Raw genomic sequence first — 23,224 nt, forward strand, 5'->3', positions numbered from 1 at the left:
ATGATACAGTGTAGGTTTCCCTATATTATTGTATTACAGAATAGCTTGTAATACAATGTATTACAGATGCTACTGTATTGAGCATCAGTCTGAGATCCCAGATTGGTCACTGTGTCCTCAGTATGGCTCCATCTGCTTAAAGTAATGCCCTATGAAACTAATAAAATGGCCATAAATTGATTTGGCCTTTCATTAAATATTTCACAATCTGCTAGATTGTAATCGTTACCATTTACTATGCAGCTCTTGAAATAATTAAAGCCTTAGTCCTTTCACCCCCTGCCTCCACATAGCCAGCAGATTTTATCAGTCTGATGTACGGTGGCATGTCTCTGCAGTCATGCTCAGGAGGCTGCTACTCTGCGCTCAGGGACACCTACTCTGAGAGACTGCATCCCTCCCTATCCTCTCTTCCTGTGCTCTTCTTATCTTCATGTTGAGAAGTGTCATCAGTTCTCAGCTTCCTGCCTCTAATCTTTGGCATGCCTAGAGGCCAATCTCTACGTCTGTTCACTCTCTTTCCTTCTTGTCTACTGCTCCTCAAATTCTCAGCTTTTATATCTAGTTATCATCAATTCCTTTCTTCTTCATTTGAGACACAATCAAAACACACTTTTGGATGATAATTTCATTTACTTCTTCTGCTTACCTGGATGTTTTCTCTTGTGCTCACTGTTGACACACTCCAGTAATTTCTCGGGTACAACTATTGGATATGGTATCATTCTGGATGTTGGAAGCTCCTGATTCCACTCTTGAAAAGTAGCAAATGAAAATGACAGCACCATAAATGGCTAATTAAAGAAGGAAATGATTTAACTATTGAGGCAGATTTTTTTTCAAAAAATTGAAAACCACTTGCCTTTGTTCTTATGGTTAAGAATTCTTTTTCTCCATTGTCCAATGCATAGGTGTATAATTTCATTTATAGTGTATATTGTACTATGTTAAAAAAGAAAATAGAAGCCAAAGCAATTGTAAAAGGCCAGCGTTATATGCAAACACCTGAGTGTCTTCTCTGATGATAATAGGACTTTTAAACTCCCTGATGAGACTCAGCTAAATCTTTTGCTGGCTTTATAAGTCTACTCTATGATCTGTAATTAATTTATTTAATAAGGAGTGATTGATTGTGTATTGTGTGCCAGGAAGTATGTCTTAAATGGGAGACAGAGAGATGAAAGACATGGTTGGTGTGCATGAGAAGCTCAAATCTGTTAGGTTAAACAAATAATAATGAGGCAATTAGAGGATGATATGGTAAGTACTCTGCTGAAACGTGCCAAAGGTTCTCTGGGGGAATAATGGAGGGGACGTGCAGTGAGTTGAATGGTGGCCTCAAAAATGGTATGTCCAAGTCCTAATCCCCAGGACCTGTGAATGTGAGCTTGTATGGAAATAGGGTCTTTGAAGATCTAGTTAAGTGAAGGATCTTCAGATGGTATCATTCTGGATTTAGCAAGAGCACTAAATCCAATGACTGGTGTCATTATAAGAGAAACGGGAGGGAGATGTGACGCAGAGACACATAGGGAAGGCCATATGAAGGTGAAGGTAGAGATTGGACTTAGGAATCTGCAAACCAAGAAATGCCGAGAATTGCTGGCGGCCAGTAGAAGCTGGGCGAGAAGCATGTAACAGATTCTCCCTCAGAACCTCCGGAAGGAAGGAACCCTGCTAATACCTTGATTTCAGACTGTGGGAGAATATTTTTGTTTGTTCTAAGTCTCGGGGTCTATGGTAATTTGCTTTGGCAGCCCTAGAAAACTAATATAGATGATTAACCTGGCCTGAAGGCCTAGGGTTGGGGAGGGTCATCCATCAGAAAATGTCTCCCAATTCAGGAGACATTCCAGCTAAGATTTGGAGGCTAAGCAGGAGTTAACCAATTTACTAATGGGGAAAATAATTCTAGGCAAAGAAAATATGTGTAAATGTAGTTCATATTCTTGCCAGGAAAGAGACTCCCTAATTCCTAACTCTGTAGAAGGGCAAGAGACGTGCTGTTTACCCAGTTTTTTCCTCCTCTGGACAAAGGTCCTGCCTCTCCTATGCGGAGTCTACCTGGTCCATCGATCATTGGGGGAGCTATTGACTTCTCTCACACGTCCACTTTATCACACTGGTTGAGGGGACCATCAGTTTCTCATTGGAATTATTGTAATAGCTTTTTCACTGGTCTATCTGCTTTCACCATTGCCTGTCCCATGCCACGGTCTGTTTTTCTCAAGACAGCAGCCAGAAAGATCCTGTTAAAACTTGAGTGACATTATGGCGTTCTTTAGCGCAAAATGTTCCAATAGCTCTTCATCTGGAGCCAAACCCAAAGTCCTTAAGTGTCCTAAAGACCCTAGGAGAACTGAGGTTCCTTGAGCCTTCTGTTGCCATCTGCTGTGACTCAGCCCCCAGTTCATTGGGCCTCCTTGCCATCCTGGACACGGTGGGCAGTCCCATGTCAGCGCTTTTGCCCTAGGCTGTTCCCTTTGCCCGGAACATTGATCACCCCAATATCTGCCTGGCCTGCTCTCTCTCTTCCTTTATATGTCTGTTCAAATGCCAATTTATCAGGCCTTCATAACTGCCCTAAATAAATAGTAGCCCCTCCCCCCAGCGCTTCCTGTCTCTCTTCTTCTGCTTTAGTTTTCCCTATAGCACTGACTATTATCGGAATTTTTATGCCTTTATTTGTCTATTGTTTGTTTTCCATTCACTGAAAGCTATGCTTCATAAGCTCATGGACATTATCTGCTGGGATCATTGTTATGTGTTAACTGCCCTCAGAGTACTTGGTGAATGCTACGATTTCAGTTGATAGTTTTTGAATGAATGGATGAAGAACTTTATAAAAGAAATGAAAATGTTTGATGAGAATTTCTGAACCCATGCTTTATTAAAATACTAAATAAATTTTAAGTGTAAAGTAGAAAATAAATGGCTGAGGCCTGCAGTGAGTTCTAGTGTTAATCTCACATTCCTTCTCTCTAGAAAAATAAACAAACGAGCAAACAAAAAGTTGGGGATGGTCCTTAATCAAAGTGGCTTTAATTGTAGATTTGATCAATTTGGGTCGCGTCCAGTGGTGTTCTGATCCTCATGTACTGGTTTCTATTGCAGAGTACTTTTTTTAACCTGAGCTTCCTTCCTACTTCTTACTCTCACACAAGGAAAGAATATAGTCCTTGAGGCCCAAGTGTTATCAAGTGACTTCTGTGGGAGGCTTCCTTCTCTCCTCTGTACTCTGTAAACGCTGGCTCTGGCTGTGAGATGCCACATCCTTCTGTCCCTCTAATGCGGTTTCTCTAATGGTCATTTCCTTGCTGGGATCACAGTACACTGATCAGACCCAGCCTTCTCTGCACACGGTGGATTTAGAGGAGATATTATAAAGATCTCTCCATGAGAGGATTTGCTTCCAGCTAAGAGTCTGAGCTGGGAATGGCTCCCCAGCCGGGCAGAAAGAGGGACATCATGAGAACTCCTTTGTAGCACCTCGGGAAATAGTCAGCCATGGTACCTTGCTTAATCCCTTCGTGGCCAGTGTCATGTGGGCTAACCAGATGGATAAAAAATCAAGCTCAGCCTGTCTCGGGCACTGACCTGGTGGGATAAGGCTGCCAGTGAGAAGTGTCAAAGGACCATCTTGGGGAGAAGAGGCAATGTACCAGGCTCTATGCCACTTGCTTTCATATTTGTCCTGTCATTTAAGCTTCACCCCAGTTTGAAGAAGACAAATTCATTTCTTCATTTCACAGGCACAGGTGGACTCACTGAGGCTCAGAGAAGGTGAGTGCCTTGCTGAAGGTCACACAGCTGATGATTTAATATCCAGGTTTCTCGGGTTCCAGGCACTGGGCTCTTTTTCCTCCAGCATGCTGCCTATAAATTAGAAACATATTTTGAGGAACCTAGCCTAGATATTTCAAAAATAACATTAGCTCAAGAATGAGGGCAGCTCATGGTGTAGATGAGATATAGCTAAACATCTAGGAAGACAGATAACCGGGCAGTGGCGAAGGCTCGCAGCTCGCAGGTGTGTGCAGTGTGAAAGCGGCCATTAATCAGACATGTTCACTTAAGAGGGCCCTGGGTTTTGACTTTGAAGGCAGCAAAGAAAGGTCAAATCTCTGTCTCCAAATCCTCCAGCAAGCAGAGCTCTTGGGCATTCTTTGTGTTCTACAACAGGGTAATTAATGATTCAAACGCTGAATTCCTTGGTTGGGACCTCCAAGCATGGAATCGAAAAGTAGGACACCTTCAACAAAATATGAATGGCAGCCAAATAACCCTCTGAGTAAGGATTTCATCGACCTTCAGTTCCCCACGTCACCGTATTTTTCCCCAGACGGGTTTCCCCACCGTGTATGTAAGTAGATAACTAATGATAATAATAATATCGATAATAATTAATATCTTTTGAGCCCCTGGAACTCAGCAGTTGAGCTGCAGTAACCTTTATTCCTAACAACTGTATAAAGAATATACTGTTTTTCTTCCTATTTTGTCGTGAGGGAAATAAGGTTTATAGATGTTTCTAGATTAGCCCCAGGTTGTACGGCTAGAAAATGGCAGACCTGAGATTGGTACCTAGGTTGCCCACGTCTGGCAGCCTGTCATCCGATAGTCTAAGTGTCTGTCTGTCTTAGGCACTTGATAGGGTTGGGGTGCAGGTCGGGGGAGCAGTGTCTGCCGCAGTGTCTGATTGCTAAGGTCATTCTTTTCCTTTCTTTTATTCTTTCCCCTTTTATCTTTCCATCCTCCCTATTTCTACCCTCTCTCCTTCCCTCCATACTTTTTATAAACTCCAAACCAGTTTTCTCCCATTGGGTGAAGTTGTCATCGCTTCTCAGGTATCTGATGCTGTGTCAGAATTGTGCCTCCTGGAATTCTTAGTCTCTGCTTTGTAATTAACTCTCTCTTGTGCAAATCATCGAACTTCTGAGCTCTCAGTTTCCCTGATTACAGAATGAAGCTACCATTACAAGTGACCTTTACAAATTCTTGTAAAGCATGTTTTAAACAAAAGCACAAAATGCTTTACAAATCAGAGAAATTGTTCAGGTTTCTGGATGGAGGTGGGAAATATGAAAGCCCTCTTGAGAACTCTTGTTCACCCAAATTATCCAGCTTCTGTCACTGCAGCATAGACTCATATCTCACTCAAGATTTAACGTCTTATTCTGTGTGTTTATATAAAATCGCAGAATGAGTTTCCCTGGGAGAGCTTGCTGGAATTTATTTTGTAAAAGCCTCTGGACTGTGACCTCCGGGAGTGAGGCATGTGTTGGCTCCAACATGGCAATGCAGCGGGAAGCCTTCTGGCTTTTTCACCCGTGGCTTTCTCCTGCACTGCTGTCCACAGACCGCACTTTCCGGCTCCCATTTCTTAGTGCTCCTATAAACACTGGACACCAAAATTTGAATTGATCTCAGAGGTTTTAGCACAAAGATATATTTTGACTGTTGCTTTAGTTTTTTTTACATCCTGAACTAACTTCTTGACTTGAGGTTTTTGAAATTTGAATGCCATCTTATTCTATTCCTCTTCTTAGGTTTTTGTCTTAATCCCTCATCATTTTCTTTGCTATTGATTCTCGTGCTCAACAAACTCTCAAACTCTTAGCATTTGTGTACCAGGTAAGGAAGGCAGGCTGCAAAGTATTTTGATATTTGAGAAGAAAATGCTAAACTATATTAATTAACCTAGAGAGAAAGTGGCTGACAGATAGAAAAAGAACTAGTATTTACTGAGCATTTATTGTGTGTGGGCACTATGCCGAGTACTTTGCACGCACTATCTTATTTCATCCCCGTAATACCAGTATGACTACCGTCTCTCATTGACCTAGTTATACAGATAAGGAACTTGACGCTCAAGGAGCTGAAGCAACTTTCCAAAATGTGTCACAATGGTAATCATTTTGCAATATATCAATGTATCAAATCAACATGTCATACACCTTAAACTTACACAATGTTATATGTCAATTCTAGCTCAATAAAGCAAGGACAAAATCAATCAGCTGACAGGGGCTGAACCATGACTGGAACCCCGATCTGTGTCCAGAGTCATGGCCTTAGGCGCTCACTAAGCCACAGGCTGTACTGAAGAGTCACCAGGGCACCTGGGCTGTTTGGGTCGCGGGTCAGTGATTGGCCCCCTAGCTGTACAAGGTCAGGGCTGGATATTCCTCATTCCTAAGTTTTTAGTAATTTCCTGTTGAATTGCGTTTCCTTTTCTATGATTCTTCCATTTCTACTTTTCAGAGATTTTAAACTCATAAAAACTTATTCATATTCAACATTTTGACTCTGTCTTCCCAGAAAAAAAGCCACTACTCTTGTTCTGAATGAAATTGAAGTGCAGAGAAATATGACAACACTGGCAGTCCTTAAGACTTCAGAAGAGCAGTGGGTACCTGGTGAGAAAGGCAGAGCAGAAGTGGCCCTTCTCTGAAATAGCCTTTGGGTTACTTGAACATTCTTGGCCTCAGTCTGCTTGGTTATTTATTATTTAGTTTTCTGATTCAACTCAGGCATCAGCTCTTCTGTGGAGCCATTCTTGACCTTCCAAGCAGAAACAATCCTTCTCTACCTCCTTTTGACTTTGTGTTGGCAGTATTGCTAGGATCTGTAAAGCATTACATGATTTCACACTCTACCTCAGGGCCTTTGCACTTGCTGTAACCTCTGCCTGGAACACTCTTCTGCTTGATAAGTACGTGGTTCATTCTTTCTCCTCTTTGTGTCTTCACTCAAATGCCACCTTCTCAGGCAGGCCTTCAACGGTTACCCTGTTCAATTGCAAACTTCCCCACTGGCACATTTTCCATCCTCCTGCTCTGCTCTGTTTTTTTGCCATATCACTTGTCATCATCTAATTTGCTATGTCACTGACACATTTATTTTGTTGTTCTGTATCTTCCCACTAGACTATAAAACCATATTGTGCAATATTTGTATCTGTTCTGTGTGAACACTGGTTCTCAGAATAATCCTTGGTACAGAGGGTGTCACTAAGTAGTTCTTAATTACTAAATAAAGACCTGTCTTCCTTTTCTCAGCTTTGGGACTGTTGACATTTTGGGCTGGGTAACTCTTCGTTGTAGGCTGTCCTGTGCATGTAGGATGTTTAGCAGAATCCTTGGTCTCTACCCACCAGTACAGCTACCAGTAGCACTCCCCTAGTTGTGACAACTAAAAATGTCTCCAGGCATTGCCAGATGTCCCCTGGTGGGGGGAAATTGCCCTCAGGGAGAACTGCTGTATTAGACTCTCAGATCCTGGAGAACGGGGATCATGTCTTATTGGAATGTCCTGTGTCTAGCACGTAGTAGATGCTTGATAAATTTTTCAAGCTGGACTGATCTGATTCAGTCAAATGTCTGTCTCAAATTTAGTGATATAGTTAGTTTATACACAAGACTGTCTCCTCAAACTTTTTATTTTCTCTGTGTAATTAATTTACTCTACCAACAAATACATGTTTAGTATCACCAGAGATCAAGACCATACAGCGGAAGGCAGAGTTGCCAACAAAGAGGACCCTGGTTCTTAGGAATCTCACAGTCAGGTTAGAGACGCATATGTGCAGCCCCCACTCCAATCCAAAGGACGCGTCATCTCTCCCTTCAACTTATGCCACTCCCGTCTGCTTCGTCTTCTATCACAGGTTTTCTGTAAAGGCCTAGATAGTAAATATTTCAACTTTCCAGGCCATATGGTGTCTGCAACTGCATCCATAGAAAATAACACTTGTAGACATTTTCTTATCTATCAGTCTTTCTAGAGCTAAGACCAACATCTGAGTTTGAAGATCTCAAGATTAATCGAAAAGTGACTCTATGCCCCATCCTACCACAAAATGCTATGGACTAGAAGAAGATGGCGATCACCAAGAATGTATGAAACAAGTGCACAGTTTAAAATGCAGGTTTAGTGGGTTGAGAAAGCAAGTCATTGAACCATGGCTGCATTTATAAATGATAGAGCATAGAATACAATGCAGTACAATACAATATAATGGAAGACAATGCAATAGAAAATATCAGATGCATTACACATATTAAGAGTAAATTTTATTCTTCTGTTTATGTGTTTATGTGAAAGTTTCTGATATAAAATTTATTTCTTCTTATTTAGTATAGTAAAAAAGATTAGCAAAGCACTCTCTCAAACCAACTAACTAGAATAATAGACGGGATAAAAGAAATGTCTATATGCAGATGTCCAGGCAGGACACTATTGTGCCTGAAGAAAACTAACAAATTTAGGACATGGATGGGAAATGGGACAATGGAGAGGATGGTTGCCAGATTCTAGAATGCTCCTGCATCTCTGCCATGCCTTACTGCATTCTCAACTAATGTTCAGTCTCTAACCTCAGTGTGAGTTATAAACTCCTATTCACTTTCTTCTTCTATTTAGTACCTTTCCACAGGACAAAACCTTGACCTGAACTGTCCCTTTTCCTGTACTTCTCTACTTGGCAAAAATCCCATTCATTCTTCCAGGCCCAACGCAAATGCCAGCTCCCTTGCATGCTTTGCCCCAGTCCACCAGGCACAATTAATCGTGTTCTCTGCCATGTTCTCTCAGCCCTTTATTCATACTGCCACGCTAGCATTTGTGATATTTCATTATGCTTGGTTTTATATGTGCCACTCTCTGCTACTCGACTGTGAGCTTCTTGGGGATGGGGACAATTTTCATGTCTAGTTTTAAACTTTGCAGCACCCAGTAGATTATCTGCACATGGTAGGCAGCCAATCTCTAAATGGAGACTGCTTAGTGATGTGGTTAGGACTCTGGGCTCAAAACCCAGGATGCCACTTAGGAGTGGTGTGACCTTTGATGACTTACTTTACTTCTCTAAGCCAGCTTTCTCATCTGAAAATGAGAATAATGTTACTAATACACAACATTGCTATAAAGAGGAAATGGAATATTCTGTTTATAAGCTCTTAATAGGTCTTCAATAAATGGAATTTATCATTACTATTGTTGTCATTATTACTATTAATGTTGAAACAAAGAGTGGGAAAGGCAAGTAGAGCAGCAGATACAAACACATAGTAAGTGATAGGGTTGAAGGTGATTTGGGGGCCAATAATTAAGTATTGATTTGTGCAATATACTGGGACTAGAATGATGATATGAAGAGTGAGAATTTCAGACAACTGCATGTTTGGTTTTATATGTCAGAATAGCCATCTGGATGGTTTTCACTTTTACTTTGTCTGTATATTTTAAATTGTTTTGGGGGAGAGGTTGAGAGGGAGGGAAATGGAGAAAGGGATGAAAGGAACATAATCTTGCTCCTGGTGATGCCCAATAGACTGAATTATGTAAAGTTGGAGCAGAGTTTCTCAGCCTCCACACTATTGACATTTGGGGCCAGGTAATTCTTTGCTGTGCAGGCTGTCCCACACACTGTAGGATGTTTAGCAGCATCTTCGTCCTCTACCCACTGAATGCCAGGGACATACTGACCCCACCTGCCATCTTGTGAAAACTAAAATGTTTGAGGAGGCCTTTGATAAATATCATGTTCTAAACAAGGTGAGGGATAAACCAAAAAGCAAACATGGAGGTGACACTGTCACTTTTGTTATTGACAGAGCTGGATTGGAGAATATGAGTTTATGTCTGTAAGCCAAGCTGGTTTGCTAAGAATAAATACAGAATAAGGCCCACTTATGCACCAAGTCCCAGGGGAGGATGTGTCATCTGGGAGGTAAGGACAATTGATACTGTCTGAAGGCAGCTCATTGCCAAGAGAGAAGTGAGGTGGGTGTGGAGTTTGGCTGAGCATGACCAGATTTTGTGTATTTCCCCCCTGCTTTGGATTTTAGGTGCACATAATCAAATTCGTTATATTCTTGGGTTCATGGCACTCTGTATTTTTAATTTATTGAGATATCTTTATTTTTTCAAATATCTTGATAGTTTTTTTTTTTTTTTTTGTGGGGGGTGAGATTCACCCTGAGCTAACATCTGTGCCAGTCTTTCTCTATTTTATTTGTGGATCACTGCCACAGCATGGCCGCCAACAAGTGGTGTAGGTCCACGTCTGGGAACTGAACCCGGGCTGCCAAAGCAGAGCACACCAAACTTAATCACTAGGCCACAGGGCCGGCCCCACATTATTTTTAATGATGTAATTCACACACTATCCAAAATGAAGCTAGAAATGTAACAATTACATACTTCTAATCACATGATGCTTCCCAGTCCCGCGTCCTGCTTCTCCCACCTGAGAAACATCATCTTGATAAATATTTTTTTCCAAATTTACCAATAGAATAAATCTGTCTACCTCCCCAGAGGCAGAATGAGCAAAGCTAGCAAAGAGAGGTCAGGAATGAGCTTGAGGAAAATACTTCCTCAAGGAAACCAGGAGGGAGGAGAGGGGATTCCTTCTAACAGATGGTGTGAAACTTGTATGTTCCTTACTTTGTCAGAACACAAGATGTCCCTAGAAACTAAGTATATGCCAGTAAAACTCTAAGAGGAGCATGTGAAGTGTCTAGAACTTGAAGGGCTCTTGCTTTTTATTAGTGTAAAACTATTTTTGTCAAATTGAGCCCATGGTGATGATACTGGGCATCCACAAACCTGGCACCTGCAGACCCACCTTCTCATTCTGTTCTTTCCCCTGAAAGTCCAAGTTTCATTTCACATGCTGAGAATTTTTTAATATCAATATAGTAGTCTTTCTATGGATTAATTCTTCCTTAATTCTGAGTTTTATGATTTTATTTTCTTCACAATGAAAAGAGTCCTTTCAAAAATAGAATCATACCATTTTAGAGTTGACCCAATGCATCATCTCCCCCAGGGTAGTAGGTTAATAACAGATGGTACTGTAATGACAGATTCAGGTTCGTGACCTCTTCATCTATCTAGAAATCTATTCAAGCCATACCTCAGAATCTAGAAAGTGGTTGACAAAGGAGCAACATACCCAGGATGCCTGAGTTTTTCTGAGTTTGCAAAGCAGCTGTGACTCCAAGTTCCATCGCAAACCACATGATCCTACTCAAGTCACCTAGTCAAGGAAGGAGTGACAGTGAGCCCTCACTAGTGAATAAGCACCATAGCACAGGGATCATTTATGTCTAATTTCCTGCTGCATCGCCAGAATCTAGTACAGAGACGGGTGTGTTATAGTGCTGTTATTTGGGAAAGCAGAGTCCTGGTGATAAATAACAACAATCACATCCAGTTCTTGAGCACATTCTACTTGCAGTGCCCTGTGCTGGGTGGTTTACACTCGTAGTTCGGTTTAACCTGCACAGCCTGGGATTATCATTATTATCATTATTGCTTTGCTCGTGAGAAAACGGAGCTCCAGAGGGGTGAAATTATTTGCTGTAGCTCACACAGCTAATAAGTATAGAGCAAGGATTTGGCCCACGTAGTTTCTACCATCCCATCTTCTCATAAGCCAGAAAGAGATGTAGTAGTTGACTTGGCTTTTTGTTTTGATTATGCCATCAACTAACTAATGTTGTGCAAATTATAGGTCCTCTGAGTATCAGAGTCCTTTTCTTTGAAAGGCTACATTCATAGTTGAACAAGAAGAGCCTATCCAGATATATGTAATCTATGCACAACCTTTAGACCAGGATAAAACAGATGTTTTATGAAGTCTTCAAAGAAAACTTGCACTGATCTTGGTTTCCCCAAAGTAGCTTAAGTTTTAGATGACATGCTCCTTCTTTATTTGTTTTTGTGTTTTTTGAAATTACTTAGTCATATTATCTAAGATTCAAGTAGGCAGTGAACTTCTTCACTTTAGATAAATTTCATTCAATATAGTATGTGCTAGATTGGGTGACATGTGATTAGGCTCAGAGAGAAATGGAGACTAGGTAATAGGTACATGAACTTGAACAGCTCCTTACCCGCCTTTTTTAATGCAATGTGCAATTTGGACATTTTTTTTTTGCTTTCAATTTGTAGTCAATTCCCTTAGCCCTTATCGAACTATTCAAAAAAGGAATAAACCACCTATGTGAATGCCAGATTGCAGATACATCTGTGCTGTAACATATAAAGAAGAGCTGAGACTTTGAAGTCAAAGAAGTCCTTACTTGCATCTTGGCTTGGCCACTTACTACCTGTGCAGTCTTAGACAGGGAACTTGATTTCTGAGCCCCAGTTTTACAATTTTTATAATGGAAACAACGTCTAGCTGATATTTCCATGATAAGGGCTATTACTACTCTTATTAGAAACTAAATCAAGCATAAATTTGACAAGATATGCCTTAAACCCATCTTGGTGAAGCTGAACATTTGTAGGATGGCTCATATTGCCTGGGCGTTAGACAGTTTGTTTGTGGTCCATGCTTCACAGTAATAATGATATTGCTATCAATTAATTTTATTTAACAAAATACTTATATATACTATGTGCCAAACACTATTTTAAGTTGTTTACAAACACAAACTTATTTCATCCTCATAGCACCCTGTGTATTATGACATGTGTACATTCTGAGATCATCACAAACATCTTACGCTTTCTTCACAAAACCTGCTGTTATCATTTCTGCTTAAGGGTTGAATAAATCAAGAGCACACATGTATTATGAAACAACCTTGGGTCTCCCAACCAGGTCTGCAGATCCGTGTGTGTGTGTGTGTGTGCGCACGCACACAGATCTGGATCAAGTGCTGCTTTGACTGTGCTGTTAAGGAAATCCAAGCTGAGCCCCCTGCTTCCAAGGCCCTGCCTTTTTATTCTGCCTCCTGAAACTTTTCCTTACCAGCTTTTCATCTGCCATTTTTAGCTTGCGAAAACACTTTAGTGTTCTGTCACTAACTTTGATGCATAGCTACACGTTAAATATCCTACTTGACTTGTCAGTCTCCAGAAATGGCAAGGTGTGATTTTTGGGACAAGAGATTTCTGTATACATTTGTATAAATATATTTTTGTATATTTTGGTTTTCATGATAAACAGGCCAAGGCAGATATTGTCTAAATGTTTTTTTGCATAGCCCCGGGTACTAAGATGCTGGAAATAGGAAATGGTATTCAAATACCAAGGTAAACACTGTCTGTCCTCTGGCAGGAGCAAAGGAGCTCACAATTAATTGCTAAGCTACAGAATGTTAAATCATCCAGGGGATATTAAATGATGCAGAAAATGACAATATCGTGAGAAGTTCTATGTACTTGATCTAGTGTTCAACAATCTAAAAACATTATTTAGCTTTTTAAAGTTAGACCCAAATTATTTATGTGATGATGGCAAAATATAGCCGTATCCTTTTTCCAGAGTGACATTTTCTAACAGCAATTAGAAATAAAAACATTTGCTCACCTCGCTCTCAAGCGACTGAAAGAAACTCTGGGTTAACAAGTTGCAATCATCTTCATTAAGGAGAACTTCTGCCGGTTTGGTACACTAAATTGTTGATTATCCAGCAACTTTGATAATAAGTTATTCTGGAAGTGTTACAGAATTGTTAGAGCAAGAGTTTTTCTATCAGAACAACCTGCAGAATGTAGGTTAATTCATTCAGCAAGTATATTTTGAGCATCTGTTATGTGCTCAGATATTGAAACTATAGTATCGTAGGGAGCAAAAACAACCCTGGCGCTTGTCTTTATGGGTCTTACAGTCCATTGGATAAGATAGGAGATGGTAATCAATTATATGTAAATGAATAATTAGGTTTAATACTGAACAGGAGAGGTGCATGGAGCTATGCTTTGCGAATGTGTAATAAGGGAAGCTAACCCGGTCTGGGCAGGCTAGCAGGGTAGTACTGGGATGGAGTTGCGGTAAGTTTGCAGTGCTTATCAAAAGCCTTAACAAAGTCCACACTCTTTGAAACAGCATTTTCACATTGAGACATTTTCCCTAAAGGAATACTTTGAGGTATGCTAAGCATTTTGGCTATAAGGACAGGGCATTGTTTTTATTATAGAATTGTTGCAAACAGCTTAAATATTCAACAGTAGGCCATTAAATTTATCATGTCATCAAAAACTATGTTGACTATGCAAATCTTTTAAAAATAATGCAAAAACATTTTTATTGTAATAAAAGATGTTTCATGAAAAAAGTAGTTTCAAAATAGTGAGTATTTAAAATTTCTTTGCCTTTATCCCAACTTTGTGTTTTCTAGTTACTCAATTTATCCTATTCTGTTTCAAATATATCAATAATAATAATAATAGCAACAGTCACAGCTACTCATACTAGTTGTCATTTAGCACGTACTGGCCTCGTGCGAAATATTTTATGTCCATTATTTCAATTGATCTCATGTTAACCAGTGAAATAGATATTATTGCACTTATCTATTTTTGTGTGCTAAAACTTTTAAATATGTCAACGCAGATATGTATTCTCTATGCAACAAAGAAAGAATTGTTTCGGCGCTCATGCTGTTTACTGTGAATTTCCTATTGCCGTTTTATCTAAGAGAAATCCCTCATTCTTTTGCTACAGCGTTCTGCGAAGAGGGCTGCAGATATGGCGGGACATGCGTGGCTCCTAACAAATGTGTCTGTCCTTCTGGATTCACAGGAAACCACTGTGAGAAAGGTAACCTGGCCTGTTTTTTGGGGGGGTGCGGGGAGTTTCAGAGAGAATGGAAGCTCTTTCTCTAGGAGTACAGTACTGTGGGCCGACTTGATATGTTATGTTTCAGTGGTGGATGTGGCTCTCCCAAAGTGGGGACCTTTTGATTACTGCATAGTAATCATCCTCCCTCTGAAAATAGAGCTTCTTTTGCCCTTCCTTCAACGGTGTCTGATTTAGCAAGGTCAAGTCTTTTCTCTGCTATAGTTCACAGTATGCATTTTTAGTGCTAATTAGAGATAAAGCCTGATGAACTGACCTGCCCCGCTTATCGTCTATTGGGTAGCATCACACACAACTATTGGAGTTATAGCGATCTGCCGTGTCAACGGAATCTAAATTAGAACCACATGCTCCTTGCGTAAAAATACGTTAAATAACTCTAGCAGCAGGTTTATTGGTGTGCTTGGGATTTTATTCTAATATTGGTTTATTAGGGACATTATCATTCATGGACCTGATAATGTAAGCCAAGTAGTATTGGTAGTGTTCCAATATGTGCACCTTTCTATTCCCAAAAAATGTCACATTTACACTTGGGGCTATTTGGTGAAATTCAGCTCTTTATTAATTGGAGAAATCCTCCTACCTGTGTGCAAATGAAATTTGACATTCCATGCCAATGTATATATCAGTGGAAGGGGTTTATGTCATGTAAAACTGAATCTTTCACTGTATTTGCCCATCAGTTTTATTGGGCTAAAATCACTGTTATTGTGTTTTTCTGAGTGAGTAATATCATGCTTGACATTTCTTATAGTATAGCATAGAAAAATGGAAATATGATGCTGTAGTCATTATCCATATTATTAGATGTGGGGGAGGGTGTCTTCATCTAATTCCAAATATGAAAGCAAAGTTCTTGTTTCCTTTCCTTCGTGTTTAAATGTTTCTGAATTCGGATAATAAATTTTTTAAATGAGCCTATTTATTATACCCTATCTTGTCTAACATATTACATTATACTGTGTGTATATTTATAAGGCAGCCTGATCCTTTCAAAGACATATCAAAATTTAACTACATAAATTATTCAGCAAGGAAATCAACAAATAATATGTGCATCATTTCCATATTTTGTGATATGATCAACAAATCAAATCACATTTAGTAAATAATATTTACTTGGTTTGTCCTAAAAAAAGACATATAAAGAACTGAGTTCTGCCTCTGAGCAGCACGAGAGAATTACCACATGGAACTGAAGATCTCTTGCCAAAAGCAAAGAAACTTAATGACAACTTACCACGCATGCCCCTATTGCAGTACGTTTGATTCTAATTAGATTTTATAAAATGAAAAAACATATCTAAAGGTTTCTCACCGGTTCTTCTAGAACTGCTGTGTTTCCCTAAATGAGTATACAAGAATTAATGGGACAGAGTGGTGGTGACGCTGATGGTGATGCTGACGGATACCTACTAACGATATACCATTTGTCATGTGCTAATTATGCGTCAGGCCTTTTAAATCAATGTTTTCATATTAAGAACAAACAAAAGAGAGATTACTCCCATTTTGTAGATGGCAAACTAAAGCTTGGTTAAGTAATTTCCGCAGTGCTACAGAGCCAGTATTAGAGCTGAGGATAAAGCTCAGCCCTCATTATAAACCCTGGCATGTGTTTCTCAGGGATAATATGTAGACTTCCTGTTAAATCTGTTAAAATCCAGATTCCAGGGCCACTACCCCAGACCCAGTGAATCAGAATATCTGGGGGCAGGTCCATGAATCTGCACTTTGACCAAGCATCGCGGGTTGCTTGTTATAAATCAGTTAGTATTATACTGTTATTGTAATATTTAACCAGAGCATCTACTGTAAAGTTCTCATTCTTTTTACATTGTAAAGAATTGGGAGAGAACATTGATCTTAGGAGAGAGGCTGAGTCAGTGACAACCCAGGAAAAATTAATTGTGGTTTCTGATGGCTTGTTGATTTGACCTCTGTCATTTTCTCTGCTCAATAGATGGTTGGCTGAATCAATGCTTACATTGTGCTCCATAAGGTGAAGTAGGAAAAATAGAGATAAAGGAGAAAATCAAGACCAGAGGCCCAAGTAAAACAGAGATGGGCAGGACAAGAGTTCCTATGGAAATGTTAAGGCCGAGATTGAGAATTGCATATTCTTGAATTCTTGCCTTGTTATTGTAGTGTAAAACAATAAAATAAGGTTTCTCTGCAGGTGATGTTATCCCCCATCTGTAGCAAAGCCATTCCATTTCATATTGGCCAATACTCTAATTCTACGAGATATTTCGTGGCTAGCATAAAGTACATATTTTCCAATCACTTGTGTACAAGAGATCGAGATGAATTATAGGACAAACACTGAAAACCTCTGCCATATCTTGTCTGAATTATTTTATTGTGATTATTAGCAATGAACATTAAGTAAATCTATTTGCTGTTGAATAGTGATGCTAGATGTCTTGAGACTAGGGTGCAAAGGAAAAATGCAAGTACATTGTAAATGTCTTAGATTACACTAAATCTTTTATTTGAGTTGTTTTAATTTCAAGACTAACTAAATGGTGTCATTTGAGTTGCATAGAATCCACTTATATTTAGTCTGAAAAATCTTTCTCTTGCCCCCCCCCCCCCCCAGTTATTCATTGCTTGTGATATTCAACCTTTCAGAATTCAAGTATGCTTAGTCAAATCACTGAAATCATTTGCTAAGGAAAATGCCCATGTGGAATATAATGAAGTTAAAAATCCTACCTGTGTTTGGTATGTAACGCAAAGATGAACGGCTCTGCATTTATTTGATATTAACGAGAGTTTTGTAAACTTAAACTTTTCATAACCCCCTTGAAGGTAAGCCAACGTTTTCTCTCCCTTGGTTTCTCAACAACACATTGTGTTGGTTCTTCTCTTGTCTTTTGACCCTTCTCTGTGCCCTTAGCTTCGATCTGATTTCACATTTAACATGGAGATGTGTAAAGAGCGAGATGAGTGAGGAATCAGTAAGTAGAGTAGTTTTGCTACTCTTAGGACAAGAAAGTGCTGCTGGTGAAAGCTCTCTTCTTACCCTCCCTGAGAGAGCAGAAAGGATAGAATGCCATGCTGACATAATGTAGCCGTGATGTGGCCAACCACAGAACAAAAGGAAACAGCACAGAGTGCTAGAGACTTTTCAAATGTTATCAAAGAACTACACTAACTCCAGGAAAATGTTACTACCATAAAACAGAAGAACATCATCCTCTAAGAAGTAAATGAACTAAGTTTTCTACTTGGCATTAAACAAATTTGAAAGCAACAAGTAGAGATTGAGTATAAGGTGTAAAGCTTGTCTGGTTAAGGGTTTCTTGACCTTGACACTATTGACATTTTGGACCATATAATTCTTTGTTGCGGAGGACTGTCCTGTGCATGGTAGGATGTTGAGTCCATCCACTAATCACCATTAGCACGCCTACTCCAAGTTGTGACAATCAAAAATGTTTCCTGACATTGGCAAATATCCCCTGGGAGGCGGAGTCATCCCTGTTGACAACTCTTGGTCTAGATGTAGTGTTTTAAGAAGTCTTTAAAATAGTATCTCAGTGTTATCTGAGATAACGTAAAAATTCTAAGCATTTTTTTAGGAGACAAGCATTTTTAAAGCATCTGTTAAGCACTTTTAGAAGTACTTTGGACTTACCATAATTAGAAAATCCTTGACCATTCAAGGCCCAGAGTCTGGCTGGTATCCGTCATGTGATATGTAGGGCACACCTTCTTATAGTCTCGGGAACCAGATTAGTGTGGAAGCTGGGCCTGCTCTATGCCCACTCTCTCCCATTGATGGAGTAGGCATGTGGATGCCCTAAAGCCACCTAAGGAACACGTGACTGACGGTAACCTTTGCGTTCTCCTGAAGGAAGAGAGAATCTTTATCAGTTTTTTAAAATAAAGTTTTCCATGTATGTAATAAAAAGATCATTTCTCTTATAGTATAAAACTTAGACACACACATGATTATCTGTGGTAGCACAGTAAATTTTACTGCATTTTCCTCTTTGTACATTGTATGAATTGTAAATCATATAAATGCAATTGTATAGATATCAGGTATCCATAATAAGTGTCTTGTGAATCAGACAGAGTTGGACAAGACTAGTCAAGCTATAGGCTAGACCACAGTATAATGTAAAAGAATTGGAAAAAAATGTACTCATGTTATAAAAAGAGCAGACCTTGACTTTTCCCCACAGTTGCTTCAGAAATGGGCTTATTTGTTGTAAATATTATTCAGTAAACTCAAATAACACTTGAACCTCTCACAGTCTCCAAGCCTTTTCAAAGCATATTAAGTGTCTGAATAAGAGTATTCAGGGAAATCAATAAATAACAAAAAATGTTTAACAGCTTTAGCCATTCACAATATAACTTGCAGCAGTTATTATTTTCCTATTTGCTTATCTGAATTTTCTAATTTTTCTACAATAAATATAAATTATGTTTGTAAAAGGAAAAGATTTTTTAAAAGCTTAAAAAATGGAGGACATAAAAGTCATGAAAAGGACTTCATTTTTCTCAGTTACTAGGGATCTTTTAACCTTTCCTAAAGGCAAATGACTTTTTGCAGGATAATTTATTCTATTCTTTTCCCTATGCTTCAGGGACTTGCAGATATATAGACAGGGGGTAATGGTTTGCCCTGAGTGTATTGTCCATCCGCCAGGTAAAAAGAATGGTCAGGAACAAAGACTTCTGTATTCTTCTAAATTTTAAATGTTGCCTGATTTTGAGAGAGCTTTGTTTGTGATTGCTCTGCCTGCTCCTGTTTTGGGGAAAATTTTTAAGAATCTTTAAGAAGGTGGATATTAGCTGCATTCTCTTAACAGAGAAGAGAACAGTTCTGTTTCGTCTGAGGTGTCCCAAGACTCTGGGGAGGGCATCTGGGAAGAGGATGGGTAAATGTAGCTCTTGGGATTCATAGCAGTCAGGAGATTATTTAACTTTTCTCACCATGAGCTTTCGCAGGTTGTCTGGCACCTGGTACATACTTACCATGGCAGCTTCTATTATTAATGCTGCTTCTCGTATGAATGTTGTTGTGCAGCTAAAAGGTGCTCAGGAAAGAGTATGCAGGGCTTTGGTGGCATCATTGAAAAGGGAAATACCAGGACTTGAGCTTTCTCTGAGTTGCCCATCCAGTTAAACCCACCAAAAATGGATGGATGCAGGTGCTCTTTAAAAATTTTCTTAAAGTCAGATGATTCTGAGTTTGGTTGAAGAACTATCCCCTGCACAGGATATTTTCAGAAACAGAGAATGGCAAGGAGAGGCATCGCACTGGAGGATGGGAAGAGCCCGAACCAGCGACACTGAGAGCGCCCACCCCTAGAGCAGCGGAGAAGTCTTGCCCTTGTTCAGCACCCCTTCCTCTCCGTAGTTCCAGGCACTCAACTTTCTTCTTTCAGCTGTGATGGAGAAATTGGGCTCGCGATCCAGTGTTCTTCCCCATGGCTCCAAAATGGAGTCGCTGCTTAACTCAGAGCTACTTGGAGCCATTTCACAACCTTGTCCTTGTTCCTGCCAGGATCACCATTTTGCCAGGTTTCAGACATATGGAAAAATACTTGAAGCCATTTTTCACTCTTGTTTCCTTGACAGAGAGAAAGTTTTCAAGTCATTTCAGTATGAATGTGGGGAGCGATGCCTTTTGTTCACCAACAGAGATTTGGTGTATAAATTACAGACGCAGCGTGAGATAACGAGTACTGTACCGAAGGACAGAGGCCTGAGTTCTGGTACCAGATCTGCCACTGCGAATAGTTTAGCTTCTGTGAAGTGAAACTTGCCTTAGCCTCCTGTGTACCTATTTTGAGTCCCAAACTTGGGCATCTGTTATTTCTCGAGAGGCAGCGAGTTTCACCCTATTGAACATGTATGAGGATGTGTGTAAGTGTTAACCAGCTAGTCAGTAGTGGAGCTGGGATTCTAACCCTTGTGTGGCTGGATCCAGATTTCACACACTTTCCAATCATCTGTTTCCTCTGGGTCACATTACCTGTGTCCAGGGGCAATTAAACCTAACAGATTATATGGGAGCCAAAGAAATGATGTTCTCCTGTGAGTAATGATCCATAATCTCCTACTTGATTATGTGCATTGTTTTATACATTCCTTTCAACATCTTTGTTGTCCCTAAGGCAGGAAGAGAATGAACGAATTAGGGGCTCAGAGTACAGTCTCAGAAGCCATAGCAGCTCATTTCAAGTTGAGGTCCTGCTGTTTACCAGGATCTGTGACATTGGGTCAGATACAGGTAACCTTTATGAGCTTCCATATGCCCCTAAAAAAGGAATGTCAATATTACTTGTCTCATAATACTATTGTGAGATTATGTGAGATCGTCTATTTAAATCACTCTGTAGAGTGCCTGGCACACAGTAGGTGTCTAGAAATGATATCTATTATTAATTCTATCCTCAGTTTACTGGGTGATAAAATTGAGACTCAAAAATAATAGGCTACTTTCCCAAGGATGCTCAGCAGGAAAATGAAGTCTCTCTCTTCCTTCAATCAGCTCTTCCAGCCTCTCACTATACCCTTCAAAGGTAAAGTGCTTTTATTCATGTCATCTTTGCCAATTCATGTTCTCTCCATTCCTGTAAACATTTTGTATGATTTCTTGTCAATACAGATTAATTTATACGCAGAGTTTTGCTCTGTGGAAAGAGTGAGTTAATTCAGCTCCTGTAATAGTGACATGTGTAACTTAGGTAGGGTCCTTGGGAAGAATTTGGTTTTTTGCTATTGATTATTCCTCATTTCTCGGAGTTGAAATTGAGGATTTAACACCAAGTTCTTGCTGTGCTATCGATAGCACAGGCGGCTTTGTACACAGGCAGATCTGAGACCTCATTGAAAAGCCTGCCCCACTTGTCTTTCTACTAATATTTGCTTAGGCCCTTGTTGATTCCCAAATTTGCTAAAGAAACACAAAGACTCTACTTCTCAATTGGCCATCAGGAAACCTGGATTCTACCCCCAGATTCCACTATTTACCAACTATGTGATGTGGGGCAACCTCGGCATTTTTAGGTAAAGTGGGAGTGAACATCCAAGAAAAACCTTAAAGTTTTCCATACTCGTTTATCAAGCATTCCTAGGAATTTACACCGAGTGAATAATCAGAGCTGACACATAATGTTGTTTGAAGATACACTTGAAATCTTAAAAGGATGGTATTTTAAATAATAAGACATTGGAAGCAACCTAGATTTAGAAAAATAGAGAATTAGTGAAATAAATGATGGGTGACCATTCTATGGAACCTTTAAAACCCATGAACAGACTATTTAATGACATGGGAGACAGTGTTTGGTGAGGAACATGAACTCTGGAAGCAGACTGTCCAGTTTTGAGGCCCAGCTCTGTGATCTTGGAAAGTTCCTTAAATCTTTTGTGCCTGAGTTTCCTGATCTATAAAATACGAACAAAAACAGTACTGCCCCGTTGGAGAATAATTTTAAAATTTCCTGGTACCTGGTGAGCATTCTATAAGCACTGGATATTATTTAGTAAAAATGGCATGTTCAGTATAATTCCAATTTTTATGCACAGACACACATATACTATACACTGAAAAGACTACCTGGAGGATATTGATCTCACTATGGCTTATTGCATCTTCGCGTGATTTGGGACATTTCAGGACAAAAGAAAAAGTCTTATTTAAGCAATTCATTCAATCCTATATATATTTTTTCTCCTCGAAGCCTCAGTACATAGTTGTACATCCTAGTTGTAGGTCCTTCTGGTTCTTCTGTGTGGGATGCCGCCACAGCATGGCTTAGTGAGCAGTGTGTAGGTCTGCGCCCAGGATCCGAACCAGCGAACCCCGGGCTGCTGAAGCGGAGTGCAGTGAACTCAGCCACTGCACCACTGGGCTGGCCCCTCAATCCTGTATTAAAGCTGAATAAAATCTTCTCACCTTCTCCCTCATCAGCCCACCCCGATCTGAGGAGTCTGCAGTGAGAAAGAGGTCTGGACAGTTTCTATTTTTTTTTCTTTCTATGTCGTGTTTTGAAATTGACAGATGCCATGAGGCTTGTTCAGCGTGAGAGAGTTTTACGGGAAAGAGAACAAGGTCTCATGTAACCGGTACCGTAGTCTTCTAGCATCAGGCCCTCTGGACGGGAGGTGTGCACTTGCTGGTTCTTCCTTTGTCGGGTGCTTTGGTGAAAGTCTGCGACCACTGGGGACTTCCAAACGAAGCTCCCTGCACATGGACGATCCTTTCATCCTTCCGTAGTTCTGACGCCATGCTCCTTTGCTGCTGGAGCTCCATGCTGCTGCTGCTGCTTGTAAAAAGGCCACTTCTCTGTCGTGGCTTGTTTGTCCTGCCAGAGTTCTGTATGATTAGGCTGATGCTCTTTTGTAGGATCCCCAGAAAGCAGACATTTTTCCCTTCAACAGTCTCAGTGTGGTCCTCTCATAATGTGGTCATTTTTTTCTGCTCTGTTGTGTGGCCAAGGCAATCACAGACCCAGCCATTTATCTTTAGAATTTTGAGGCGTCAGTCAAATACCAGTTGCTATGTCTCTCACCGACCAGGGGACATTTCTAGGTGTCCATGAAGTCTCTCTTCTTTGAATGAGTTTGGAGAAGAAATTCTTTCCT

At 40.0% G+C, this 23,224-nt stretch overlaps 1 protein-coding gene across 4 annotated transcripts in view; it reads left to right on the forward strand.

Annotated features, from left to right (window-relative positions):
• NELL1 (neural EGFL like 1) overlaps positions 1–23,224 on the forward strand; it is a 779,413-nt gene that overhangs the window by 583,454 nt on the left and 172,735 nt on the right. For all 4 annotated transcript variants that reach the window (XM_070491352.1, XM_070491350.1, XM_070491351.1 and 1 more), the window contains one exon: positions 14,471–14,566. In XM_070491352.1, the coding sequence (XP_070347453.1) occupies positions 14,471–14,566 (96 nt within the window). The remainder of the gene's footprint in view (positions 1–14,470; positions 14,567–23,224) is intronic.

This window comes from Equus asinus, chromosome 20, assembly GCF_041296235.1.
Source record: "Equus asinus isolate D_3611 breed Donkey chromosome 20, EquAss-T2T_v2, whole genome shotgun sequence".
NCBI lineage: Eukaryota > Metazoa > Chordata > Mammalia > Perissodactyla > Equidae > Equus > Equus asinus.